General features: G+C 42.2%; 2 protein-coding genes across 6 annotated transcripts in view; one reads left to right on the top strand and one right to left on the bottom strand.

Annotated features, from left to right (window-relative positions):
• Nucleotides 1–2,395: 2,395 nt before the first annotated feature.
• LOC121107382 lies at nucleotides 2,396–6,089 on the bottom strand. Its single transcript, XM_040651351.1, has 2 exons — nucleotides 5,556–6,089; nucleotides 2,396–4,707 (listed from the first exon to the last, which is right to left on the bottom strand). The coding sequence occupies exons 1-2, from the start codon at nucleotides 6,087–6,089 to the stop codon at nucleotides 4,444–4,446; spliced, it is 798 nt and encodes a 265-aa protein (XP_040507285.1). The 3' UTR covers nucleotides 2,396–4,443.
• Nucleotides 5,973–26,799, top strand: part of CLSTN1 (calsyntenin 1) — a 34,638-nt gene continuing 13,811 nt past the window's right edge. For 3 of the 5 annotated variants that reach the window (XM_015296822.4, NM_001197050.2, XM_040651096.2), the window contains exons 1-8: nucleotides 5,973–6,157; nucleotides 15,088–15,210; nucleotides 20,425–20,454; nucleotides 21,858–22,053; nucleotides 24,271–24,479; nucleotides 25,395–25,544; nucleotides 25,638–25,823; nucleotides 26,321–26,569. In XM_015296822.4, coding sequence (XP_015152308.1) covers nucleotides 6,088–6,157; nucleotides 15,088–15,210; nucleotides 20,425–20,454; nucleotides 21,858–22,053; nucleotides 24,271–24,479; nucleotides 25,395–25,544; nucleotides 25,638–25,823; nucleotides 26,321–26,569 — 1,213 coding nt within the window. In that variant the 5' untranslated portion in view covers nucleotides 5,973–6,087. The remainder of the gene's footprint in view (nucleotides 6,158–15,087; nucleotides 15,211–20,424; nucleotides 20,455–21,857; nucleotides 22,054–24,270; nucleotides 24,480–25,394; nucleotides 25,545–25,637; nucleotides 25,824–26,320; nucleotides 26,570–26,799) is intronic. The other 2 variants (XM_015296823.4, XM_015296821.4) reach the window with 1 other exon arrangement.

Here is a 26,799-nt window from a genome sequence, read left to right as displayed (position 1 = left end):
CACTGTTGTCTTATGGTGGTAAGCAAGCATTTTTTGTTCCTTAATGTTTCCTAGGAACATCCTCCCTGCTGGGTGTTCATTTGTAAATTGTAAACCATCTTGGCTGACTCTTTGTTGTAACTTCTCTTTTTTTTCTAAAATGTCATTGATTTTAATGGCTGTCAGTGGGAGAAGAGAGATCTTGCTAACAGTGGGCTGCGATAAGTTGCAGATAAGCAGTGTGTGGAAGTGCTGGTCCCATCCATACGGCCCTGCTGCTGCAGCCAGTGATTACAGTGCTGCTTGTACTACTGGAGGCTTGTAATTTGGTTTCCCTTTAGAAGCCTCTGACACTGCAGCCCAACAGGAGAGCATCTGCTTTTCTTCTTGCTGAAGAGCACTGCCGAACCTTCTCTGTAAAGCTCGCTTAAAAACCTATTGCTAGATTTCACTAATATGTAATAATTTGGCTCCTTTTACCTACACAAAATTACTTATCTAAATAAAATGCAAGAATAGTGTCTAACCGAAGGGGAAAATAAAGAGTATAAATGTGTTAATTACCAAAATACCAGACATGTAATTAATATGCCAGAGGAACAAAGAGCAAATGTACTAATAGCACATAATTGGACTTAAACTACACCCTTGGTAGAAGTCTCTGCAATGGAACTCTTGTGTTTGTGCTCCTTTTCAAATTAGCAGTGAGGAATAAATTAACATCCATTTTCTTGCTCTCACAAAGGCAGAATCATATTGTGGGGCGCAGTAATGAATTCAGAGAATGCCTTTACATTCCCGTATGGCTCTCAGGGATGGGAGTGCTGATGCTCATAGCTCTCCTCTTCCTCACAGCAAAGCAAGCAGAGAGAAGAGGAAAACGTCATTGCGTGACCAGATGTCCAATGAGTACCACGATCCTAAATATAAAATTGAGTATTTTATAGCTGAGTATTTTAAGCGTTTTCACCCTATCTGGTGCAAATACCTGAAGTATTTCCACAAATGTAAGTTTATCTATCCATTATTTTATGTGCTGTATGTGATTCCATTATGTTTTCAGATAAATATGTAAGGAAAGGATTAGTCCTTGACCCAGAGGGACAATATAGGACAGAACTTGAAAGGCAACCCAAGGCTGCTCTTTTTCTTTTTAGCACAACGTAAGTCACTTGTTCAGTTCCATGCGTAAATGAGGAAGTTAAAGCAGTTGTTAACGTGGCCAAGGCTTGCTGTGCTGCTCTTCAGAACAGGTTTGCACAGTAGAACAGCATAGAACCACAGGAGTCCTTGTTTTCCATGGACACACATTCTGGAATGGCTTGTCTGGAGTATACCTGACTTTAATTCTTCCTTTATTGTGTTAGTAGGAGATGAGTACAATCACTTTGCTGCTGCCTGTTTCTCTTGCTGTACTCTCTCCCTCTTTGTCTTCAGCAGTGTCTTACTGAGCTTTATAAATAATTGATTGAATGCTGTTTGGAGGCCACAGTGGTTTCGGGGATTTAGGAGGCCCCAGTACCCCTTGGAATAAGGAAATCAATCTTGGAAGGAACCAGTCCCATTTCATTCAGGCTCCACTCTGATTCATCTCCTCCAACTTACGATAGCTATTGTGGCACCAGATGGAAAGAAACACCTGTTTTTATTATGCCTCAGTTTTCCTGAGGTCCCTAAGTCAGGTCTGGATTTTTATCTCAAGTCTTGGAAGTGGCCCTGTCTGCACGTGGTTCGAGGTGCTTCAGGGTGTTACAGTCTTTCCGCTCTCCTATAAATGCAAATGGAAAGCTTAGAAATGGTCCTACTCTGTTGTAACGCACCTGTCATCGCAGTATCCAGGCACCTGCCTTTCTGCTCCTCAGAAGCCTTGTGGGAGTGCATTAATTAATGCATGTGAAATGCTTGGAGGTCCTAGGATGGTAGGTGCTAATGAGTTGTAAGATATTATAATCGTGTTGCAGAATATGCAGCCCATCTCTTAGTGCAGAAAGGCTTGCAGCTTTCCTTCGTTGCTTTCATGCTTCTGGATGCATATTTTGCAAGAGAAGGTAATTCTAAACAGGAAAGAAGTAACGAACAAGATGGAAGGATTGCTAATGCTGGTGCTTTTGTTGAGGAAGCGGCCGTTTCTATGTGCTTCTTTGCTTATTCCATTTTCTTTTTGTCTCTCTGATAAACCCATACTTCAGTGGCTCGTTGAGAATTCTCTGAATGTTCAGAAATGTCAGGGGAGAAGATTTGCTGCTTCAGATTGCCAGGGCCTTCATTTGCATCGCCTAAATCAATTCTCACACATGATCAAAGCACTTCTAGAAACATTCAAGTGCAGGCAAAACCAGTCCCCTAATTCTTTCTCCTCTAATATATACACCCAGGTTCCAAAGCATTAAAAAGGACAAAATTATCAGCCACCAAATTTAAAAATGCTTTAATTTAATGCCTCTTTATGTTGAGAATATTGCAACTCTGTATGTTTAGGGATAGCAAGGCTAGGAAAGATGTAGGTGGGAGTGGAGGGACCTGCAGTGGAGCTGAAATACAGATTCTAAGAAACTGCTCTGTTGTTGTCTGCATGTAATATTTTGCTTGGCTGTGCATGCAACTCTATCATGAGCTTAATTACTTTACAGCATAGTCTCTATGGCAATTGGTCTCCTTTCAGCACCGGTTTCAGGGCAGCTGTGATAAAGCAAATGCTCCATAGATGAGATGCAGCTGGGTTCTGGGTTTGACTTCTCTTTAAAAGCAATCATATTTGGGAAGTAAGCTAATGTGCATACATTAATTGAAGGAGTGAGACAAAAATCAAGCCAAGGCCAGTTCTATTCTCTTTAAATAAAGACCCAACCATTTTCTCAACCCACTTCCAGACTATTTGAAGCCTGAACCCCCCTTTCCCCTCAGCTCCCCTTTGGAACAAGGGTCCAGAATTACTATCTAGATACAGGGCACGCTGAGTGCATTCAAAATCAGTTATGAGCCTGAGATGTAACAGTCAGACACAGATTTGCTGGTTACTTCATTCAACGTGTCTCACATCCCTCTCTATGTGCGATATGCACCGTCCTCCTTCGAGCAGCAAGCAGGCTACCGCATTCATCTTTACCTATCACCTTATCTTTTCATTTCTGGCTGCTCAGCTCCATTCTGAAAAGTGCAATAAATACGTGTCCCCCTGGGTCCTTGCAAGCTGGGCATTAGTCACACCATGCGTTTCAAGGGCATCAGTCTGATAGTTTTTCAGCTGTAACAGAAAACATGTTCTGCCAGGAGCCATTTGTTCCAGTTTTGTTGCTTACTAATAAAATCAAAATCAATGTGTTTTTTGAGCTCGAGAAGCAGGTCGGAGAGTAGGAGGGAGATAGGTGGTAAAAATGGAGGTGCTGAAGTTGGATCTTGTGAGTTTCTCTTGAAATAATGGCATGTGGCATTTCAGAGCAAGTGAGAAGCTCTGGCAGCTTGTGAAAGGCAGTCACCTCTGGCAAGCAGCAGAGCGGCTGCTTAACAGCAAATAGGACTGGTGCATAGCTTCACATTGGGCAATTTAAATCCAATTCTGTAATATGAAAGGCATTGAGAGGGTGTTTTATTTGCCGTGCTTCTGGATTAAGTGCCAGTGGAACATCCGTGGTGACACGGATCACTTCCAATTTCTCGTCTCTGCTGCAGATGGAGTGCTCCCATATCACCAGTTCCTCAACCACTGACGTGCCAGTTCAAACCAGTTAGTCATCTACCCAAGCAAAATCATCTAGCTGAGCTTAAAATATGGCCTGTTGGCTTTACTGAATCAGTGCCTTAGTCACAGCTGCTTCGGAGGAGTTTTGCTCAGAGGAAGATGCAATCAATGCCTTCTCTTGCCTTGGAATTTTCCCAGTTTCGTCATGACTGATTCAGCTGATGAATTTCTCTGAGCTGACACTGTCGCCCTGCAATAAATGAAGCTTACCTGGACACGGCATTTCTTCTCTCAACAATGTCTGTTTTCTTTGGAATCGTTTAGATGAGTCAGGATGGTAACACCGCAGCCCCCTCCTCGCTGTGGTCAGAGGTCCCTGGAGGTTTTCAGAAGGGTAACTGCGTGGTGCTGAGGGATAGAGGGGATGGGGATGGGCTGGGGGTGTGCTGGATGCTCTTGGTAATCTTTTCCAACCTTTATGCTTCTAAAGGCGGAGCGCTCTTCCCCATGTGAATGTGTTAGAGTGGACTATGGGGCGAATTCTGCTCTTCCTCTGTCAAGATGAGTGAGCCTGGAGTGATCTGCAGTTTAAAGGTAAACATTATTTTGCAGAAATTGGGTTAGATTAGGGGTTTGTATGTGCCTGCATGCCAGCTGCCCACTGACTTCTAGGCCCCCTTCAGATACCTTTTTATTGGTATTCAAACTCCATTATATTCCTAATTCAAAATGAATACTTATGCAAAAGATGGTTTAGACCATGCATACACCAATGGGCAATCACCTTAACCTCTCCTTGCAGATCCACGCACGTGGGGTGGTTCTCCATGCGATAAGTCAGGGAGAGAGTCGTGCTGAGCTGGGCAGCCCTTCCACTCTTGGTACAAAGAAAAATAGATGATGTAGCATGCTGTCAGCTGAAGCTGCGTTGGCAGAATGTAAGGACTCAGCTCTCTGGCAACAGATGGGCTACAGGCTTCTTCTGACACGATCTGCCATCCAGCATATGTTAGGCTGAGACACCAAGGGGGTTTAGACTGAGGCTTTACCTTTAAAGAAACAAAATGTCTTAGCTGCTGCTGAGCAGGTGGCCTTACAGCATGCAGTCAATGGGACGAACGTGACTGCTTGGTTGTGTGGTGAGGGGATGGTCTCATAGCACAGGGCAGGAACTGGAGCGCCATTCGTTGTAGTGAGCCATGATGGATTTCTCTTGGAATTCCTCTTCTCTGCACATCATCATATTGGCACATTTACGTAAGGGTGGCTGGTTTGAAGGATGGAAAACCCTCGGTGGGGGCAGAGCAGCCTCTGCAATATCCAAATGCATTGTCTTGCCAGTTTGACCTCTTGCTGCAAGCACTGTCTTGATATTTAAGTCACAGTGCTTTAGAATACACACCTCATCTTTGGGGTCTTGACTGTTCTGGGTTTTATTTGTATTTCCCCGTGGGAGCAATGGCCAATTGGTACAAACCACAAGCAGTCATACCTAAGTATGAACTGCCTTGCTTGCATTTTCTCCATCAAAACTCTGACTACGGCAATTCTTCTCTTTAAGCACCTTCCAATTGCAACTCTTGGCCGGAGCACCAAGAGCTTTCCTATCACAGCGCAGGTTCGGTGTGATCTATTCCTATTCAGTGCTATTTTTCTGGTAGCACTTGCAGATTATCCCATACACAACTTGCGGCCCTGTGCCCTGGCAGGACTGGGCCTGGAGGGCTTCCCTCAGCGCGGAGGGTTCAGGTGGAGCCGCTGCCGTTTGCACAGGGGTAGCTGTGGGGCCCTGCAGGTTGTTCTGTGCCCCTCTGCTGCCCTTGCTGGCTGGGGTTAGTGAAACCTCAGCCTTTTTCTTTTCTTTTTTTCCTTTTTTTGCTGCAAGAAGAGCACTAACAGCATTTAAATGGCTCCATCGGGGCTTTAACTCTTGCTGCAGCGGTGCTCTTCTCGTCCATCCGTGCTCAGCTCGGCTCCGGACAACCGGCCGCCCCCTCAGCTGCGCAAAAAGCCCATCGCCGCCAGCCGCCCCGCAGCTGCGCCCGCGTTGCCGTAGCGCCCGGCGGGGCTCCTCCCGCCCCTCCCCCGCCCGCACATGGGCTCTCCCGCGCCCCCCGCCCGCGCCGTTGGTTCGCTCCCTCCGCTTGGTAACGGCTCGCGGCGCGGGGGGGGCGGCCGCCATTTTAGGTGCCGCTTGCGGGGCGCCGCGCAGCAGCGAGGCGGGGGAGGGCGGGAGGGAGGGGAGGAGAGAAAAGCCGAGCGGAGCGGGGCAGCGCAGCGCTTCTCCTCCCTCCCCTTCCTCCTCCTCCTCCTCGGGGCCGAGCAGAGCCCTCCGCCCGGCGCACGCAGAGCGGAGCCCGGACCAGCGGGGGCGCCACAGCCTCCCCGCAGCCGGGGCTGCGCGCTGCCCCTCACCGCTCCGCGCTGCCATGCCGCCCCCCGCCCGCTGCCTGCTGCTGCTGGCCGCGCTGCTCTGCGGAGGAGCCGGGGCCGCTCGAGGTAAACAGAGCCGCGGGCGGGCGGGGGAGGCTGCAGGGCACCGCGGGGATCGGGAGGGCGAAGGGTGCGTGCCCCCCCCCTGCCTCGGCGGGCTGAGGGAGGTGAGGGGAGCGCGGTGTCCTCCGTGTCCTTCGCGTGGAGCGAGCCCTGGGGGGGGCTGCACCTGCGGCGCCGCGCCGTGAGGGAGGGGCGGCGGCGGCGCTCACCTGCGCGCCCGCGGCCGGGAGGTCGTTCGGTGCGGGCGGGCCGGGCCCTTATGTAACGCCGCCTCAGCAGCCCCCCGGGCTGAGGTCGGCACTTGTTGCGGGGAAGGTGATGCGACGTGTCCGCCCTGTGCCGGGGTTGTGCTTTGCTGCAAACGTCGCTCGCTCTCAGGGCTTTTGGAAGGCGTCGGTGTAAAGCCGTGCCGGGCTTCTGGCTTCTCGGCGGCCGAGCGAGTGGGAAAGGGAAATAACGGCTCCGATAGCCCCCGGGGAGCCTAACCTTGAGGCTTACGTAAAGAACGCTGTGCGGCGGTGGGCGATAGCGCCCGGGCCGAAGCCGCGCGGCGGTTGGCGGTGGCCTTGTGGCCATCGATTGGTGTGGCGGAGCGGAGGCGCAGATACGCATTGCAGGGCTGCGCGCAGCTCCGCCGCTCACGCACCTGAAGGTTGTCCCCGCGCCGGGACCGCCGCTCCTGCGGGGTTTGCCCGATCGTGTGGCGGAGCTGAGAGCCGGCATTTGGTTTGAATGCAGATTAGGACCGTGGCTGGCTTTAAAATGGCTTGCGAGTGGATGGAGGGGAAGTTCTTGGTCTTAAAGACAACTCGCTAGGGATGCATCTTGCTGCAGTTTCCCCACGGAGGATCAAGAAGCTGCTCCTGTAATGAAGGAGGCTGCCAGCTGTGTAAATGTGGCCATAATTAACCTGCACAGCATCTCTTTAAATACAGCCTATTTATTCACCGCTCTTCTTGGAGACAGGTTCTTTTTTTACCACCCCAATGTGAAAACACGACATTGCATTACTGGGCTTTTCCACCATTTGAAGAACTAAGCTCAAAAACTGCTCCAAAGACATCTCGATGTACCTAAAGGTGAGGGATGAATTGAGGGAGCAGCACTGTGCATCGGCCCTTCTGCAGCCCTCCCGGGGCTGTGCCTTCCATCTGACACCCAGGGCTGCTCTGCATGTCCTGTGTTGCTAAACTTCATCACACAAACCTGAGTTACCCAGTGAGCCCAGGTTTGGCCTGATGCATGCCATTGCCTTCGTTCTGTGACGTTTTGGTAGGCCTGTGAGCAGTGTCATATGAAGCTCTATCTAATGGCAAAGGAACTCTGGAGAATACCTACCAGAGGGAGAGCTGCTAGGGCTTTTCGCTTTCGTTTCCCTGTTGTTAGGAGAAACATTTGTTTGGAAGCATTTATAGTAAGCTTCCAGTTTAGTTCTGTATTGTTAGTTCCATTCAAGCAGAGCGCTCCCTCTGATTATAATTCGTGGTTTTAAACGTCCTTGGAAATGAGATAATTCAGATCTATTTTACATGGTAGAAAGTGAGTTGTGCTTGGGCTGGTAAGGAGCAGAAATGGAATAGAAATACTGGACTGGAGAGGTGAGTTTAGTTCTTGAGTCCTGTATATTCCTGTGGGTAGAGCAGAGTGGTGAAAACCATTTCCTTTTGTGATAAAGGAAAGGAACAGAAATAGCTTTTGGTGGATTGTGATCTTGCACAAAAGTTAGGTGTGAGCCTACCGTGGGTACTTTAAGTGCTGCGAAGAGTTGTATCAATTTCAAAGAATATTTCTGTCCAGTTGATGCAAAATGTTTAATTCAACTGACTTGATCTTGTCACTGATCTGGTAGACCCAAATATTTCAGAGTAATTTGACTAACATTGCAGTGGGAAGCAGCGGTTAGCAGGACACTGAGGTATTTTCTATCACAGGGGAGTAATTTATCAACAGATCAGAATAAGAATTGGCATGGAGTGGCTCTGCAGAGGAGAAGGCAGTGCCTCTGCTGCCTGTCTGCTTCTTCCATAGTGATCAGTTCGAGTGTTGTTCCCCTGTGCTGCTTAGACACCATCTGAATTACCCTCACTTAGGCAGAGTATTTATTAATCAAAGTAACAGTATCTCAAGGAAGCTTTGCTATTTTGTGATTTATTTATTTATTTTTTCAGGAAGTTACTTGGTGCTATGAAAGTCTTAAATCCAAACCACAAACCACATTGTTGCTACCGCTGCTTTACTGCAGATGTTTCTTTGGCACAGTAACAGCCTCTGTAATGTGGGGCTGGTAGGGAGATTTCCTTCTCCCTTTTAGAGAGAGGGAAAGGTAAGAACGCACCAAAGCATAATGAAAAGACAACTGGGGAGGATGTTGGGGTTTTTTTCCCCCTTAAGCTTTTATCAAAGCAAAACAACACTGAGAAGAAGCAGAAGTAACTAATGTTAAACCTTCATGTGATGCACGGTTCTTAGAAAGGCATAGCAGAGAATCATCTGTTCAGATTGAGTAACAGGCAGAAAAATTTGTCTGTTTTTTTTCACTCATATTATATATAAAACCTAACTCTGCTATAGAAATTGAAATGGAGGAGATGTGGTGTTCTGAGCTAGCATAATGTACTGCATGTTTGGAATGCTAGTGTGCCAGTTGTCTTCTCCCAGATCGTTGGGCTGCAGGCTGTGCTGTCTGCCAAGTTATCAGGAAAATTTATCAATAGAAACCTGGCCAGACTCTTAGTTATGGCTTTGGTTTGAATTCTCCATGTTTTTGTAGACTTTAAATCACCATTTCAAGATCATTGAGAAGATCCATCTAGCTGTCTATTTAGAGAAGGACAGAAGCTAGGCTCCAGGACTTGTTTCTCATGGAAGTTAGGCCTGAAGTTAAACCCAGGCCAGGCCTCGGGACAGCGTAATATGACCACCTCATCCCATAAAGGTTGTTGGGATTCTGGTATTTGGGTTAAAACAGCACTTTGTACTGTGAGGATGTGAATATCTAATAGCTTGGTGGCTCGTAGCTGTGAAACTGGTTTGCAGAGTAGGAAAAAAACTTACGTAGTCATTGACTCTTTCTGAACAAAAGCACTTACATAATTTTTCTGACACTTATCTCTCATTCTATTAAGTTGTATTCAGAGAATTCTGTATGAAATACTGTTTGTGATATTAAGGAGCATCCATCTTGTTGCGTTATCATTATTGTCAAAGACAGAAGCGATACCTTGAAACATGAGAGAGTTCAGTAAGTGGGAAGCCTTGGTCTTAAATCTTGTTTTGCACTCCTGGTTTCTTTGACTCAAGCTGCTTGACTCCCATTGGCTTCGATAGGAACTAAACCTCCTTAGGAGCCTTAAGAATGGATTACTAGAAGCCTCAGTGCCTTGGAAGAACTGTCTTTCTGTCCTTTGTTTGGAGTATTAGGCCTCATCTCGCTCGCTTTGTATTCAGATTGAAAACAAGTTGCTGCTAAAAGGATTGGTCAAGTAGAGCCAGAAGTGCTGGCTGAACTGAGGTGGTGTTTGCTCTATTTGTAAATAAGATCACCTTTCAAGGAGAGAAGTGTGAAAATATGACCACAGAAAGTGATTTCTGCTCCTGCACTGTAACGAGCAACATTTAAGAGAACGTGCATTAAAGTAATAGTTATGGTTAGAGGCTTGTGTTTTCTGTTCTTACAGCCCTTGGTCTGAATATAGTGCTTGGAGGATTATTGTTAATTATGTGGCTTTGAGCCATAAGCACTGATCATTTATAAATGTTACTTACCTCATGCACCCAATGTGTGACAGTTTGGCCCCCGGAGCATAAATTACAAGGGCTCCTTGTAAGGATCTGAGACAGAGATCTGGAACTGTGGGATGAATTTCCACCCCCTGCTTTTCCTTCAGCTGTGAATCTTAGAGGTTAATGTCAGTGAGTGCCCATCCCTGCCCTTACCCAACCACAGTGCATCCCGCAGTTACAGCCTACAGTTTTTATGTCCCAGGAGCAGAAATGTAGTTTGTTTTTCAAACCCATGCTGTAGATTCGTGTTTTAGCTGCACTCTTGCTCAGTTTGATCCCACTGTTTATATGTGACTACAAGATGAGTTCTGGTAAAATTCTAGCTATGATAAGACCTACTTAAAGAAAGAAATCTTTTCATTATCACTGATGTATTTCAAGTTGTTTATATGCAAGGTTAATCCTCACCCTTTTCTGATAGAAAATGGAGGCACAGCTGTGAATTGCAGGCAGGAACAGAACACACTGCAATCAGACCATGCTACACCCTTTCTTCTTAAACTTTGCTTTCAGGGTGGAGAAAGTATGCTTTCCTTTCTACATCCCTTTCTCCTTGGCTGAGCTGTATTTTCCTCTGGTTACCTTCTACACAAACCTTGTTCTCTTACTGATATTACTTGCAGTTTCATCAGAGCAGTACTGACTTATACATATTCAAGGTAAGGCCTGTGGAGGTTTCATTGTCTCTGAAAGGCATGCTTGTATTCTCTTGCTCCAGGAGGCAGGCAGTTGTGCAGAAGATGCTCAGTAATCAAAATTTTTGTCAGCCCTTCAGGGCAGGAATCGAGGACTGCTTACTCAGTTCATTGAGGACAATTCATCTGAATCGACAGAGAATATCTTTCTCTTTTTATGCACTTCTGGAATTTTCCTGAAATCTTTGAGCTGGATTTTAAAAGCAAATGTTTTAAGTTTATCCTTCTGTCACCAGATGATGTGAGTGGATGTGGATGTGTAGCTGTCAAGCTCTAATTGTTGTTATTGAGTTTGTTCAACGTGTTTTATCAGTTAATTCACACAAATTTGTTTTGACATCATCTTGATCTAATTCTAAAGATATGTAGCGTGGCTAAGCAGCACCATGCACTTGAGATAATTATCCAGCAGAAAAAAAGCAAATATTGTCAGCTGCAGTTCATTCTGGTTGAGGTGCATGTAAATCTCCAGTTACATAGGTGCCAGATCTCACTTAAGTCAAATGAACTTTTGACCACTTCTAAGGAGATAATTGAAGTCCTCAGAAGGGACTTAGAGAAGTACGTTCAACTTTAGTAGGTTTACATTCAAATAGTGGAACTGGCTTCATTTGGTTAGTTTGATTGGAGCATTTCCTGAAGTTTCCATGCCAGCCCTGAACTCCACTGTCTTGTCAACGCATTCATTTACATTCATTAATTCTTCTAAACAGCGGGAAAAAAATGCTGCTAATTGATCTGATGGATTGCGTTCTGTAGCATCAGCCATTGCTGTTGGAGGAGCATCCTTCCTTTAAGAAACGTCCCCACTCCGAGAACAGCCAGGAGTTGTTCCAGTTGATATTAGTGAAAGGTCTGTTCGGTGTCATGAGAAACTGAGTACATTCACTTGGAGTGAATGGTAATTAAAAACCCCATGTGCAAGGCACATATTCTTTCTCTTTCCTCCTCTAGCTTAGCAGCAATTATCTTCAGTCAGATTGGCCAGGCTGCTCATGCTCACCTTGCAGATGCACGTTCAGCCATTGCCTGGCAGCAATAAAAGCTCTGGAGTGAGCTGTACTGCTCAATTTGCTGCTGGGGAAAAAGAGGTAGGCTATCTGTTCTGAAAGACATTTGGTCAGTAACCACTAACTAGAAGGCAGCTTGCCGTGATGTGCCACAGAGGTTTCCTCCACTTGACTACATTCAGTGTTAGTTGGGATTTACAGCAGATTCCAGTGGAGGCGCTCACAAATAGTGTGAATATTGTATTTCAAGGGAAGCAGCGTAGTTTATCCCACTTACATGGCAGGAGATTAACAGCTCAGGGCACTAAGTGTCAAGCTTGGAACAGACTGACTGTTTCAGTTTGAAGTTAACAGTGTGGCTGTGGACGACTTTCTCTGCAGATTTCAGGAGTTTTATAATGTTGTCAGAGGAAAAAAAAAGTGAGAGAGTAGTTGTCAGTCTGGCATTTAATGTTATTTAAGCCAACTGACATCAGAATCGTTCTTGCTTCAATTCTGCAGTCGTTTCAAGGGAAACATTAATGAATTACTCATAAGCTTGGCCTCATCTTTCAAATGCTAGCTTGAGAATTTCTTACACTGTGTGGTTATGCTGGAGTCAGGAGATCACAAGTACAGATAAGGGGCCTTTCCTGGATATTCAGCAATTAGTTCGGTGTGTGATTTAAAATCCAGTGATGTTTAGCCTTCATAAACACAAAGGGATTTAAGCTTTATGTTTTAAAATCCGGCGACGTTTTAGCCTTCCGAAACACAAAGGGGTTTAAGCTTTATGATTTTATTGTCTGCAGCACAATAAAATGACATGACTTTGCTTTTAACTGGGCCTGTTTGAAGGTTCACTAGGCTTTGCAGATGCTTAGCATACTCATCATAATTGTGTTCATATGTGGTTATGGTACTTTAAGCTTTTGTAGAACTCCCTATCCTACCGTAATGGGATTTATCATAGCTTGCTAAATTAGGAGAAGTTTTGTCAAGGCTTTAAAATATATATATACTCTATGTTTAGAAGCATTAGATGCTTTTTTTTTTCTGACAGAGGTCTTTGCTGGTGTTTTTATGCTAGGTCTTGTGAAGGTGAAGATGAGTAGACAAGAGCTCAATCATATGAGATGTTCAGCTAGGTAATAACTGCCAGAGCTACGCCAACAACAGAAATACACAGCTGCATCCTCCTCGTGTTTCTGACTGACAGAGCTGTATGAGCGAAGCACTTTTGTTTTAGAGCAGGTATGGATCAGGAGATGTGCTTCAGTTAGAGATGTACACTGTAACAGACATGGGTGCCTTCCCTCGCAGGGCAGAATGATGTGTTGGACCCTTTGGATGTGAAGAAGTTTGTTTTAAAACACAAAGTTCCTTGGAAGGTGCTGCAGTGTACTTCTGGGTAGGCTGACATTTAGCTGGCTGTGTGCTATGCTGAATATTGAAATCATGCCCGTGTGAGTGTGTTGAGGCAATAAAGATAGTGTTGCCATATTGAGTAAAACCACAAGGCAGTAATTAAACGCTCTTTGTGTTAAAATAGTTCCTTGCAAATTCTCTCTTGCCGCATCATTGTGTATGAAGAAGTTATATCCTCTATCGGTTTGTTGCCACTAACCAGTAAAAGATGGCAGATGAAAGTGGATCGAGAGAATGTTATGGTTTCCTATGAGTTCTCTGCATCTATGTTTAATCATTTCAGTGTCCTTTTATCTCTCTTTCTTTAAATTTCTCAGGGTAAGTGCACGACAGACATCTTGAATGCATTTTAGTGTCTAGGTTAGCATTGTGTCTCTGCCACTTTGGCGGTCCACTTGTGTAATTCTGCAGGGTGAGGCAGCGGGACTGACCTGCATAGCAGTGTACTTTCTGTCGTGCAGACTTGGTTGTGATGGCACAGGCACTTATGTTAGACGTTCTAAGTATTGTATCTCATAAAGACCAAAATCTGGATGATATCAGCAACTACATGTATGCTTGTTAGATACTCTTGCAAATCTTTTCTTATGTGTAGCTGCATCATCTGCTGACACTAGCATGGTTTTGAATGGTAAGGAGCAGTTTTCAGGGCCTCTGAGTGAGTGTTTTCCAGAGGCTCCAAGCAGCTAGATACAGACAGCCTTCCAGAATTAGATCTGGGGAAATAGTATTAATTCAGTAAGCAAGAAGAGTGCACGAAAGCCTGAGAGGCTTTATGAAGTGACAAATACGCTTTGCCCAAAACAGCTCAGGTAGAACTGGTGCATGTGGGACCTCAGCATGAAGAGAACTAGACCAAAAAGAATATATTCAGATGCTGAGAAAAAGCAGTTGTTAACCACATGTGAGCTGTATTTATCTTTAGCAAGCGTCATGTAAAGATAACTAATAACAAAGGCCTTCTCACATGGGGTTGTTGCATAGGAGCTGAGGACCTGGTAGGTAACATATGACCTTGTCTTGTATCTTTCATGATGTTCTACAGAAACTCTTTTTGCAAGCTGATAAAGAAAGCTAACAGCAGAGGAAGACCCGCTGTCTTAAACACGCTTGTTTACAGATTGTTATGTGCAGATATGAAGAATGCTTTTATGGGCAGTGCTTGGGAGGAGCTTCGCTGTCTCCTCAAGCAACTACTAAACAGGTGATATAACAGGTTGAGATGCTACACAGATTTCCAGGCATCTTATTAGATATCGGAAATGGCCTGAGGTTATGGTCCCATGCAGATGTTTGCAGTCTGCATTAATCGTATGGTGGATTAAAGGAAACTAAAGTGCAAGTCCTGCAAAAGCAGAGGGGCACAGAACACCTGCTTTGCACCTCTGCAGCAGAGATATGGAAGTGCTGTATTTGCACCTTGCCCTTTTCTGTAGCCTCTCCTGACTCTTGTTTTCCTTGCACTGACATAGCTCCACAGCTTCAGCAGAATTCCTGCAGCTCTCCTTTTGATCTCTATCTGCTCTCTTAGTAATAATAATAATAAACATGCGTAGGAAAAAAATGCTGAAACCATGTGAAGTGTTGACTATTAGTTGCTGTTCTCTGAGGAATAATCCACCAACCAGATGCTGAGTTTTCCAGGCTTGAGGGAAGCAGTTTCAGCAGCCCCCTGGTGTCTCCTGTTGGCCAGTCTTTTCTTCTCTGCTGCTGAATATGGCTTTTTCTGGCGGGATGTTTGGCACTGCTGAGAGCAGCTCCCCATCGCTGTTAAAAGGTTTTTGAATTGCACTTCAGGGCCATCTTAAATCCCAGCATATTTAAAAGAAACTAATTTAGATCTGAGTTACTTTCGGAAGCCTACAGGGACTGTGGACTCTTCTGAACATACCTGGCCAGGAATTTGTCTCAAATGTTTGAATTTATTAAAATACTGCTTCAGATTCAGAAAACAAAAAATGAAGGTGGTGTTATAAGGAGTTTTTTAGAAGTCCTTAGTTGCAAAAATGTTAACCTGGATTTTTTTTTTCCCTTTCAGTTAACAAGCATAAGCCATGGATTGAAACGACGTATCATGGGATAGTCACAGAAAATGACAACACAGTTCTCCTGGACCCCCCTTTAATAGCCCTGGACAAAGATGCACCTCTGCGTTTTGCAGGTAAATAAATTGTCTAGTTTTATTTCTTAAGAAGTGGGAACACTATCATGATGGCAAACGCTGTGTGTTATTTAGTGTATTTTCCCCAGCAGCCACGTCATGTTTGTAGCTTATAGATCCTAGGAAATACCCATGCATGGACCATGGTTTTATTTGATACTTACAGCCATATTTACGTACCCAAGTGGAGAATAGTGTATATTGCGGATACTCTTTCAATTGCATGCGTGTTACTTTCTCACTTCCTTTGCATAGCATCTAACCTTTTATTCAGTCCTCCAGATTCCACATTTTGCAGCATTGTTTGGAGTTCCGAAATGCACATTTTCTTCTCATTCTGAACAGTTTTCAGTTTTCTTAGAGTATTCAATTTGTGTCTTAATAGACTGAGAAGACAGTGGTAGAATTAAGATTGCACTTCCTTTCTGCAGTATTTGGGCCATGAGTTTCTGTGAAAATTCAGGCTTTCTCTCAAGTTTTTGTAGCAGTTTGGAGTGTTTCAGAAAATGGGAAGCCTCTTCCACTCAAAGAATCACTGATATTTCACAGCTTGGTCAGTGTCAGAGAGCAGAGGTGGCATAAGAGAATACTATTCTCAGCACTCCTTAATTTCAGAAATGTGAAGCTTGAGACTTATTTAATGATGTAATGTATTTTATGGCTGAAGTTCCTTTAGCTATGAGATAGTGCTAGAAATATGACCTCTGTTTAATTTTCGGAGGAGTTGTGGAGGGAAGCTTGGTTCTTTTGAAGTCTTCCTAAATGTAAGCAGGTTCCTGCATCTGGGAAGGGGCTGAATGTTGTGTAAGTGGGTTTGAGCTCATCTTGCTGCTGTGCAGAATATCTTCTCTGATAATGGAGTTTTTCACTGGTACTAGCTTAATACTGCCTGAGGAGATGTGGAAGTAAGCTGACTGTTCATAATCTTACAATCTTATGTTGGATTAGTGGAGTAGAGTCGAAGAGGTCTTTTCTTGTAGGTGCTGTTCAGCTACATGAGCAGAGCATCTCTGGACTGAGATTTGCAGCCTGAATGATGCAGATGGAATATCATTCCTTTTGCTTTATTTTTTTCTAATTCAGATCCGAGCACTAAAGCACAGATAGTACTGTTTTTGCTTGAAAATGAAGAATTCAACTCTTCTATCTGCTGTATACCTCAGTGGTTTAGCACTTTCTCCTCTTGAAGGCGCTTTCTCCTCTAAAAAAGCATATAGGAGATGATACAGAAGCCATTTGCAAAATGTATGCTAATTTTTCTCTTTTGACATAGGGCTGACAGCCAGCAGTTCTCTTAGAAAATTCTGCTGTAGTGTTTGTTTGTTGTTGATTTTTTTTTTTTTTCCTGGAATCTACCATGCAAGGATATTCATTTGTTAACTGGATCCGTTGTTATGGAACGCTGTTCCCGTGGTTTGACAAAATATTAGAAAACCATGTTTGAAGAGCACTATCCAGCATCTGCAGGTATTTAAGTTAATTGTAGTGGTCAACACAGGCTTGAACTCTATACTTGCAGATTAGTTGGTTAAGTAAATGTTTTTTATGTCTACCATGAAATGGAACAATACTTGAATCTGTCTTTGAGGAGACCAGATGTGGGAGTGATGTTGAATCAGCGTTACCAATTTTAGTTGGTGGGGTGGTAGCCATGTTCTAGAATGGAGAATAGTGTTGTTATTGTCCAGCAGCATCTATGTGGGTGTTTACGTGTGAGAAACCCATTAGGTTAGTGACAGCATGTTCTCACAGCAAAACAAAGCATTTTCAGGATTAAATGCCTATTTCTACCCTAAGTAGTATATGGGTATTGCAAATCAGATTTGTTCACGCTTCAGAAGGTTGGATATTTTAATTAACTGTGCCTCCTAATTGAGCTATCAACCCTTGTGAACTGTTGGTAGTTTTAAAATATGTTAAATAATCTTTTGCTTCACTTTAAATTTGAGCATGTCAAAACATCTTGAAAATAATTCATTTAAATGCTCTGTAGTACGTGAACTGTGGGGCAAGAAGGAGGAATATCTTACTGCTTTATTCTGCTGCGGGTAGGATCCTTATATTTAGGTATGCAAAAATACTGTTATTTAGATATCTACTTCTAGGATAACTTGGGAAGCTCTTGCACCTGAAACAATCCACTTTTGAAGGCAGAATTTGAATTTAGATGTGCTGGGCCTGTGTAATTCACAGAGACCCTCTGGCATCAGTGTTTTATATTTGTTATGGATCTGCTTGGGAAGGCAATGACCTTTCTAGTTCTTCACTGAAACTTCTCTATGTTACAAATTAAGTCATGCTGGAATTTGATCATAAAATAAAGGACAACAACATTTTCTATTGTATGTTAGCATAATTTATGTCTAAAATTGGTTTGATGTTAGAAACTCTTAGTATGGATTTTCCATTCACTGTGCAAAATGGAACTGACTTGGTATTGCATTTGAAACAAACTGTTGTATCTGAATGTCTTCGCATAGCTGAATGTGTATTGTTGAGGGCCTTACTAGCCAAAGGTATGAAGTGTTTCCTTTGTGGAAGGAAAAGTTTCTTGAATTGTTTGTGCATCTGTCATAAGGTTCTGATTCCCCTGCCCTCCAAGACCTAGAGAAAAACACGGTCGCAATACGATAGTTTGCTCTTACTGATCTGGGACACAAGAATTATTTTTGTGGGGGTTAGGAATTTTTAACTTATAGCATGAATATGAATAGAGCTTTGAAAATGGTCTTGCAGAATCTCAATTTGTTCTTTTAAAATCAAACAAAATCCACCAAACCTTTTGTCAGCCTCTCTCTGGAGATGTGTAGTGCACATGGGCTGGTGGGTGAGCACCACATTTCCATGCTGTGCTGCCAGCCCTTGTTTGGTTAGAGCAGGGAGCTGTGCTGACATCCTGTCTGCAGCAGGCCGGCGTGAATGCAGTGCTCAGCTGGATGGTGGCTGTAAGGAAACAATATGTGGAGAAGATGAATGCCACTGTGTAATCTGTGGATTTGATCTTGTCACATCCAAGGAGTAATTCAACAAACGTACATCAAATGCAGTGTGCAGCCATATCTGTGAAGTGAGATGATTTTTCAGCTGTAAGTACAGCTGAGTCAGAATGCTGTGAAGTAAACTTCTATCCCACAGCCATGGCGTTTAGCTGAACGGTTCCCAATATATCAAATAAAAATCCAATCTCTGTAAGAATGAGGAGAGAGAGATTCATTTCAGCAGTGAATCTCAACTTCAAGGTGAAATGGGAACAAGTGACGTGTATATATATGTCATAGCATGAAACCTTAGGGAGCATATTTGCCACTAAATACCTTGCATGGGACTAAGCTTGCTCAGTGGCAGTGGATAAAAAAATCACTGCAAAAAAATTCTATTATCATAGAAAATTTTCACCTCTACTACATAAATATATGCATTTCATAACTGAGATGAAAAGGAATATCATCCATGTATGGGAGTATTCATTTCTAAGTTGTCCTATTTGTCTTAAAACAGTTCTAAATCAGTGTGTAATATTTTGGAGAAAAGAGATGGGAGCTGTGCATTTGCTTCTTTAGTGCACTTTTACCATAGGTAACCCTGTAGTCCTTAGGCACTGTAACTTGTCCAGTTTGAAGTACTTTGCCCATGCAGTAATAAAAGGGATTTTTGTTAATCTCATTAGCGTGAAGTGGAAAATACAATTATGTTGGGTCAGTTGTTGTTCTGGGAAATATCTGGCAGGCATTGATCTCTAGTACACCTTGAACAGAAGCTTTGTGCCCTAAAAAGCATCTGGAGACACATGGATATTAACTGAAAAGCTTATTTATGTCTTTGCTTGGAAGCCTGAATGTCTTAACAGCCGAAATTGGAGTTGGTGCCTGAGCTAAAGGCCACTTCAGATGGTTATGAAGTGACCAGTTGTTAACCAGCCTCCCTTTGTCCCAGATGGGTAACTGTTACATTAACACACTTCTCCTTCTTCCTCCCATTACCAGGCTTTCTGCTTTCGTGTTCCCTTCATATATTTTTTCAGTAACCTTCATGTTTCACACATGTGCTTCTCAAGGTTACAGTTCCTGGAAGGCGCAGGAGATTCCTTGCAGGTGGATTGTCAGTTATCATTAACCAGTGGTGTCAGCCACAGATTGAAGCAGTGTAAGATGTTCATGAATGATCCTATTGCCATATAAAAATCCAAGGCTGTATTTGTATCCTATATAAAAATATACAGAATTAAATTATGAGGATGCCTCAGAGAGGCAGTATATGTATGCATTAAAATAAAGAGCTGATAATAAATCTAGGGTTACCTGATGTGGACTTCGGGGGGGGGGGGGGAGGGGGGGTTAACAAAAACTGTTTCAGAAACTGGCTCCTTTAGAAAAGAAGGACTCTAAATCAGGATTCATTATATTTTTCCTTAATGGTATTTTTGCTGGAAAATTGCCTTTTAAGAAAAAATACTTCTCTGCAGTTCTAGTGCTCCATCTCTTTCTGAGGCAGCTCTAGAACGGAGAATTAGAAAACTGCAAGTTGCTGGAAAATATGTGAGAATTAAAAGGAGATTTGCCCAAGGTGATTTATGTGTCTATGCTTAGTTCAGAACTATTGCAGCACTCTCATGTTGAGTTTGGTGTAGTACTTAAACTTTGCAAGTGCTACAGCCTATACTGATAAAATATGGTTTGGAAGCACAAACATCCAATGACTGTTTATTTGGTTTTTTTGTTTTGTTTTGTTTTAATTACTGGAGATCAAAACAGGAATACAAAGTGATTTTGGTTTCAGCAACATGGAGGTTTCAGTAGAATAGCTAAAAGTTTGTTTGAAGAATCTACCCTGTCTTTAAATAGAAGAGTAGATGTAACTTTTGATGAAAATTCAACTTTATGGATAATTCTCCATCAATGTGAAACTTGGAACATTTCTTGTTTAGCAGTTGACTTCTTTAAAAACCAACAAGCCTTTAGATAAGCCTGCAGTTTAAATCTCTCGCTTCAGAATTCTATGAATGACAATCTGGAGATAAAAGGTTAATCATATTTAACTTAACTAAAACTCTAAAATGGTAACAGTTACAACAAATCACCACTGGAATTGTAAAAGACTTTTTTTTTTTTTTCCAAAGTTTTTCTGTGTAATGTGTGCATCTCTGCCTTTTCCTTATTTGTTCCCTTTTCAACCTTTCCTGTATTACTGACTTGGGTTTATCTTTTCTCCCTTTAGAGAGTTTTGAGGTGACAGTCACCAAAGAAGGTGATAAAGGGTTCTTTCTATCCCTTTTATGAATATTAACCCACTAACTTTGGTTATGAAATGGGGAATCAGCACTTAAACAGAAGATCCTGTCATGCTCTTTGTCCCATTTATTCTCCCAGTTCTTTTCTATTTTAAAATATATCGATAAAATTGTTATGTAACCAAACCCTTGGTTAGAAATATCTGTACATCAGACATCCATTTGAACCATTGGGGATCATTGTACATTATGTGGGTGATGATTTTGGGAAAATGAACATTTTCTGATGTTTTCACTGATAGTTTACTTTTTTTGGACATTGTTTTTTCATATGCTTGGTAAAATATATTGGTGCCAAAGCATTATTAATACCTTCTGTGCAGTGTGCTTCTTTTAGTACATATTTCAGTAGCTTAAAATCTGAATCAAGTACATTTTTTAAAAATGATTGTAGGTGTATCTATAGTAGGAATGTGTTCTTGGTACTGTGATACCACTGCAGTTAAAATAGTGATTTATGTTGGTATAAGAGAATCCCTTTCATAACAAGCTATGCAGGTAAAAATGCAGTACAGCTGATCAAAGGTTGAGCGGCTTTTGTTAGTGCAGCTGGATCAGCAAGGGCTCAGTCCTCATTACCTGCTGACAGATTGACCCATCTGCACCAGCAAGGTGACTTGTAACGTAATCTCAAGCTCAGACGTGTTTTAGAATGATGTACAAGGAGCTTCATTTCAAGTACATTAGGATGAAGAGATTGAATGGAAAGGAAAGCCTACCAAATTGTCCCTTGTGAGAGCTTTCTCGATTAATACATTTGGTCTGTTAGTAGATAGCTGTTGAAATGGATGCCTGAGAAGTTGGTATTTCTACCTTTCTCATTCAGTAGTTTATTTTGATTCCCTAATTTTAGTCAGGTACATTGCACAGGAAGACTTTGTTCATTGATCTGTTGACAGAATTTCTGTAATTAAGGTGCTGAACCTGTCCTTGAAGCTTTCTCATCCCTTGACTTGTAACTGTGCATTTTAACCTTTTGCTCTGGTCAAAATAAACAAGCCGCCCAGCTATTCCCAGTAGCTTGGCATAGAAGAGATTACAAGTGGCCTTGGCTGTGTGCTCTCATAAGTTCTACTCTTACCCTAGAGCTATCTCAAGTACTCCTGTGAAATGCCTGTCTACATTTCTCTTTTTCTCTTTTGTATTCCTGCATGAATGGATGCAAGTAAACGAGTTGCTTGGAAGGCAGACGTATGCTTCTTTTTACTAAAGTTCCCAGAAATCACCCATTTTAAAGCACAGTGCTCTTGCTTTGTCCACAGACCCTCACAAACCCTTGGCTGCAAACTATTTGGTCATTCATGTAAAAAACACATAGTGATTTTGACAAGTTCTAACCTCTGTTGCTTTGAATCTGTAGGTGAGATTTGTGGATTTAAAATTCATGGGCAGAATGTCCCCTTTGAAGCAGTGGTAGTGGATAAATCCACTGGTGAGGGAATAATACGCTCCAAAGAAAAACTCGACTGTGAACTACAGAAGGACTACACGTTCACCATACAGGCCTATGACTGTGGGAAGGGACCAGATGGAGCAAATGCAAAAAAATCCCACAAGTAAGTGAATCTGTGGTTGGCTGAGGGGAAGTTTGGTTTCGACTGGTCTCCTGTTCCTGGTGATTTATGTCCTGTGTGTTTGGAGTATATGCAAACCAAGTGTTAGTAGTGGAAGACTTGCATATAATGGCAATATAAATAGTAGCCAAATGGAAGTGAACTGTTCTGATATCTGTAACTGTATTCTCAATGATACTGCTTTACCCTCCGCATCTCTGATGACTCTTGAAATATTTAAAATCTGACTTGAGTTGATATAAAGACTCCACATGGGATACCAGTTGTGGACATTGTATCAGAATTCAGTTTCTAAGACAAAAAACCTGGTTCAATGAGCCATGACAAAGTGGAAAAGAATACATATTGTTATCATTTCCAGCCGGCCTCACCCTGAAAAGCAAGATCAATAGCATAATGTTCTTCTCTGCCTAGATTAAAGGATGGGAACAAAGCAATCTTTATCTAAAGAATAAACCACAATTTAATTGCTCTCTAGAAACTGACTTGCAAGTAATTGTACGACACCCTGGTGTCAACATCTGCCAAGCATGTGGAAGATTATTGTCAGTGCAAAGCAAAGAGAGACACGAACAAGATGAGGACTAGTTTACCAGTGGTCATCTTGGTGACAGTTATTCTACAGCTGTATGCTTCAAATACACAGCAGAAAGTTATCTTGTTAAGGGTTACACTGGTGGAAAATAGGTATCCCTGTTGAATTTCTATTTGACACTCCATTTTACTTTTGAAGAAAGATGTGAAACAAAAAGGTGGCAGTTATCATTTAGTTTGGTTGGCTGGAATTGCTCAGTTTGGTGTTGTAGTACAGTTCCTTCTCACTGTACAACTGAAATGTTTTTTTGTGCATGCGCAGGTTGGTTGAGATGTAAACTTCCTTCTTGATAGATCCAAAATGACGTATATAAAACTAAAATATCAGTTGTGTCAAAATATGTCGGCTAGAGAAAAGGTAACAAACGTAGAATTGGGAAAGTTCCTAATAAAAAGGCAGCCATTCAATCTCTTCAGTATGCATTCAGAAATACCTTATCTTAGGCATATCATGTAAGTGTATGAATGATACACAGTTGAACAGTCTGGCACACAGGTGGCCAATCTTCTGCCTTCCTAAGCAGGCAAAACACAGCTTCCATGGTAGAGGTGTGATGTGTGTGGTTGCCCGGTGATGCAGTGTTATGGCTGTGCAGATTTCTCTCTGCGTAGTGAGCTAAGACAGCTGAGGTTGGTGAAGCTGTGGTTACAGCGTTGCTCTGTGATCCAGGACTGTGTTCTGCAGTTCTTCTTTTGCTATGGAAGAATAATGCGTTTCTAAAACCTGTACCTGCAAACCACTGTTGCTATTTCGTGCCTTGTGGGTGTTACTGTAGTCAGGAATACAAGCAGTGTTTGCTCCAGAAAGCCTTTTATTGGTGCCATTGATTGGGTATACAGGATAAAAGAAAGCCTTAAAGATACTTTTTTAACATAAGCATTTTAAGTCTTTTGCTTTTACACGAGGGCTGTGGAGATTGGATTCTTTATTTACATTTCAGATACTTTTCATTATTCACCTTTTCTTGACCCAACCTGTTTAGGATTATTTAGCTTGCTGTATAAGTGTTACAGTGCATCTTGGTACTGCAGTCTTCTTTTTCATTTAAATTGTCTAATCTCTCAGTCCTGTATCCAGGAAATAAATCAGTTTTCACTGACGTACAGCACTCACTGCTTCAATATGAAAAGAAAGCTAATCAAAGGCACTTGACTGTGCTCCTAGTCTGACTAGTCATGTCTGTCATCTGCATGAAATAAAGATTGGATGTTTATATCACGTACTCTGACAGCAGATGAGATCTGAAAGAATTGTACTGCTATCAGAAGTAAATGCCTATTTTGTCACAGCTGTGCTTTGTTATATTTCAGGAAAGTGGCAGCAATTTAGTAGTTGCAATATTGGTTATCTAATTTTAAACAGCAATAGTAAACAACAACTTGGAACTGCACAGAATTACATGGCAACACACAGGGAAAATGTTCACTGCTTTTCCAGTTAGGGTACTTGAGATTTTTAGTCTTGTTAGTAATTGGTGACGTCCTTCAGCAAGGAACTTAAATCCTAGACTGGTTTTGTCTGTAAATGAGATGTTCTATGAGACTCCACACAAGAATGGGAGGTCTGCAACGTAAAGAAAACTGACTTTGGTGTTTTATTTCCAGAGCAACGGTACACATTCAGGTGAACGATGTTAATGAGTATTCTCCCGTGTTCAAAGAGAAATCATACAAGGCAACGGTTATTGAAGGGAAGAGGTACGATAACATCCTGAAAGTAGAAGCAGTGGATGCAGATTGTTCACCTCAGTTCAGCCAGATCTGCAACTATGAAATTGTAACTCCAGATGTTCCTTTTGCTATTGACAAAGACGGTAAGAGTGTGATGCAAGACAGAGTGGGAATTACTGTCATTCACTGCCTTAGGCATAGGGCTTCAAATTGATCAGTGTGAAACTGCAGCAGCACTGCTTTAACCCTTTCCTATGATGCAGTTAAATGGACGTGTTTATAATAAAAAGTGAGATGTCTTTCAGTGCATAGTATAGTTGCTATCTACTGGTACAAGGTAGTGTGCACATTTTGCTTCCTGTAAAATACTATTCAAAACAAACAAACAAAAAAGATGGCTGTATTATGTTTTAAACCAGCTCTTAGTAAGCTCTTTTTTTTTTTTTTTTGCCTGAAGTTTTCTTTTGCTAAACAGCTTTCAAAAATAGGATTCTGTTAGTGTGCTTTTTCCATGTGAGATGCTTACATGTGGCTCTGAAGTTTATGGTGTTGCGGATATTGTTTTTGAAGTGTAGTGTTTTGTTTTGGTCATTTCCATTCAGTCTGTGATTCCAGGGGTCCAAGGAGCCTGATTAAGCAAAACAAGACCATTTTTATCAGGCTTTGGTTTGAACATTTGGGGTATTCACATTTCTGAAGGTCTGCAGGTGAAACAGATAACGTGATAAAGTTTATTTACCAGTTACCACTTATGAATAGTTTATTTTGGGGTAATATAATGCTATTAAATATATATATATAATGCAGTATAATACAATACGATGAGCCTGATAAGTATATATTTGTTGTTCTGTATATTTGTACTTCTGGATATTTTTTAATATCTGGACCCTATATCTAGCATTGAAAGCACAGGTAGTGAAAGTCAAATTCATTTGTCTGCTTGGCTGCTAAAGTCTTGTTACCAGTATGAAGTATGTGGGTGGTACCTGTATGGATTTAACACAGCAGTGACCCTGAAATATTAATTTCTGAATATCACTTTTTTTTTTTACCAGGTTATATAAAAAACACAGAAAAGTTGAGCTATGGCAAAGAGCATCAGTATAAACTGACAGTAACTGCGTATGACTGTGGGAAGAAGAGAGCTGCTGAGGATGTATTGGTTAAAATTAGCATTAAGCCTACATGCAAGCCTGGCTGGCAAGGTTAGTTTGAGCTTCTTCCTATCTGCTTTGCTATTGCCTTCAGTTAAACAGGAGGGTTTTTTTTTAATGTTGTTTCTTTGAATAATTATACAGGTTGGAGCAAAAGAATAGAATATGAACCTGGTACTGGTTCTTTAGCACTCTTCCCAAGTATGCGTTTGGAGACATGTGATGAACCAATAACCTCAATTCAGGCAACAGTTGAACTAGAAACCAATCACATTGGGAAAGGCTGTGATAGAGACACCTATTCAGAGAAATCCATTCACAGACTCTGTGGTAAGAATGCTTTTGTTATGATAAAGTTCTTATTGTAGTCTGAATATTATGTTAAAAGATGTGCAGTCTTATTAGTCGGTGATCTGAAAGGGGATGCTTGGGTTCAGTGTGGTGTTCCTATGCAGACCTCTTCAGCTGTGTGGATATTAATCTTACAGCTACCATAGCGGCAAGAAAAAGGCATTATTTTCATGGATGTGAGGGACAAATGATATTAATATAATGGTTCCTGAGATAGAGGCCAAGTAAAGTTCTGCATTTTCAATGAGATCAGTAAGCTACCTGGAAATTAAGCATATGGAAGACATCGTAATATTAGATATGTCTAATATTATTGCCATATTATTCAATAGGAGAATTGCCTGATATGTGGTGATAGTGCATAATACTGACAGTTGGTGCTGCAAAACTAATGCTCATTAAAAGCTGTTTGATAGGAAGCTAGCTGTGATCTTTCTAGTCACTACCTTGTTTTCATGTGAGCACTTTTATTGTAGGTGCTGCTTCTGGCACAGCTGAACTGCTTCCTTCTCCAAGTAGTGCTGCGAACTGGACGATAGGACTTCCTACTGATAATGGTCACGACAGCGACCAAGTCTTTGAGTTTAATGGCACACAGGCTGTGAAGATTCCAGATGGTGTTGTCACAGTCAATCTGAAAGAACCCTTCATGATTTCAGTGTGGATGAGGCATGGGCCTGGAACCAAAGAGAAGGAGACAATTCTTTGCAATTCAGACAAGACAGGTTTGTCACTACATTGAGTGTGAACAGTCTAATTTGTTTTGTTTTTATATACTGTGGTAGCATATGTGGGAACCTTAAGTGTTTTCTCTAGATTTTTCTATATTTTTCTTGAAAGTGAAAGGAAGTGGACTGCAAAGCTGTTCTTTACTTACCTGTAGAGATGTGCACTTAGATTATCTGGCTTCAGCTGAAACGAATCAGGCTTGTTTTTCTAACTTGGTTTATGTTAG

This window comes from Gallus gallus, chromosome 21, assembly GCF_016699485.2.
Source record: "Gallus gallus isolate bGalGal1 chromosome 21, bGalGal1.mat.broiler.GRCg7b, whole genome shotgun sequence".
Lineage (NCBI taxonomy): Eukaryota > Metazoa > Chordata > Aves > Galliformes > Phasianidae > Gallus > Gallus gallus.
The sequence above is the reverse complement of the archived record's forward strand: the minus strand, read 5'-3'. Positions and strand labels throughout refer to the sequence as shown.

Bases quoted from the DNA above. Each gene is read 5' to 3' on its own strand.
- LOC121107382 (XM_040651351.1), bottom strand. From the start codon at position 6,089: ATGGCAGCGCGGAGCGGTGAGGGGCAGCGCGCAGCCCCGGCTGCGGGG. The intron at 4,708-5,555 runs GTTAGTGCTCTT...GTTTCTTTAAAG, and splicing joins GATGGAGCCATTTAAATGCT to GTAAAGCCTCAGTCTAAACC.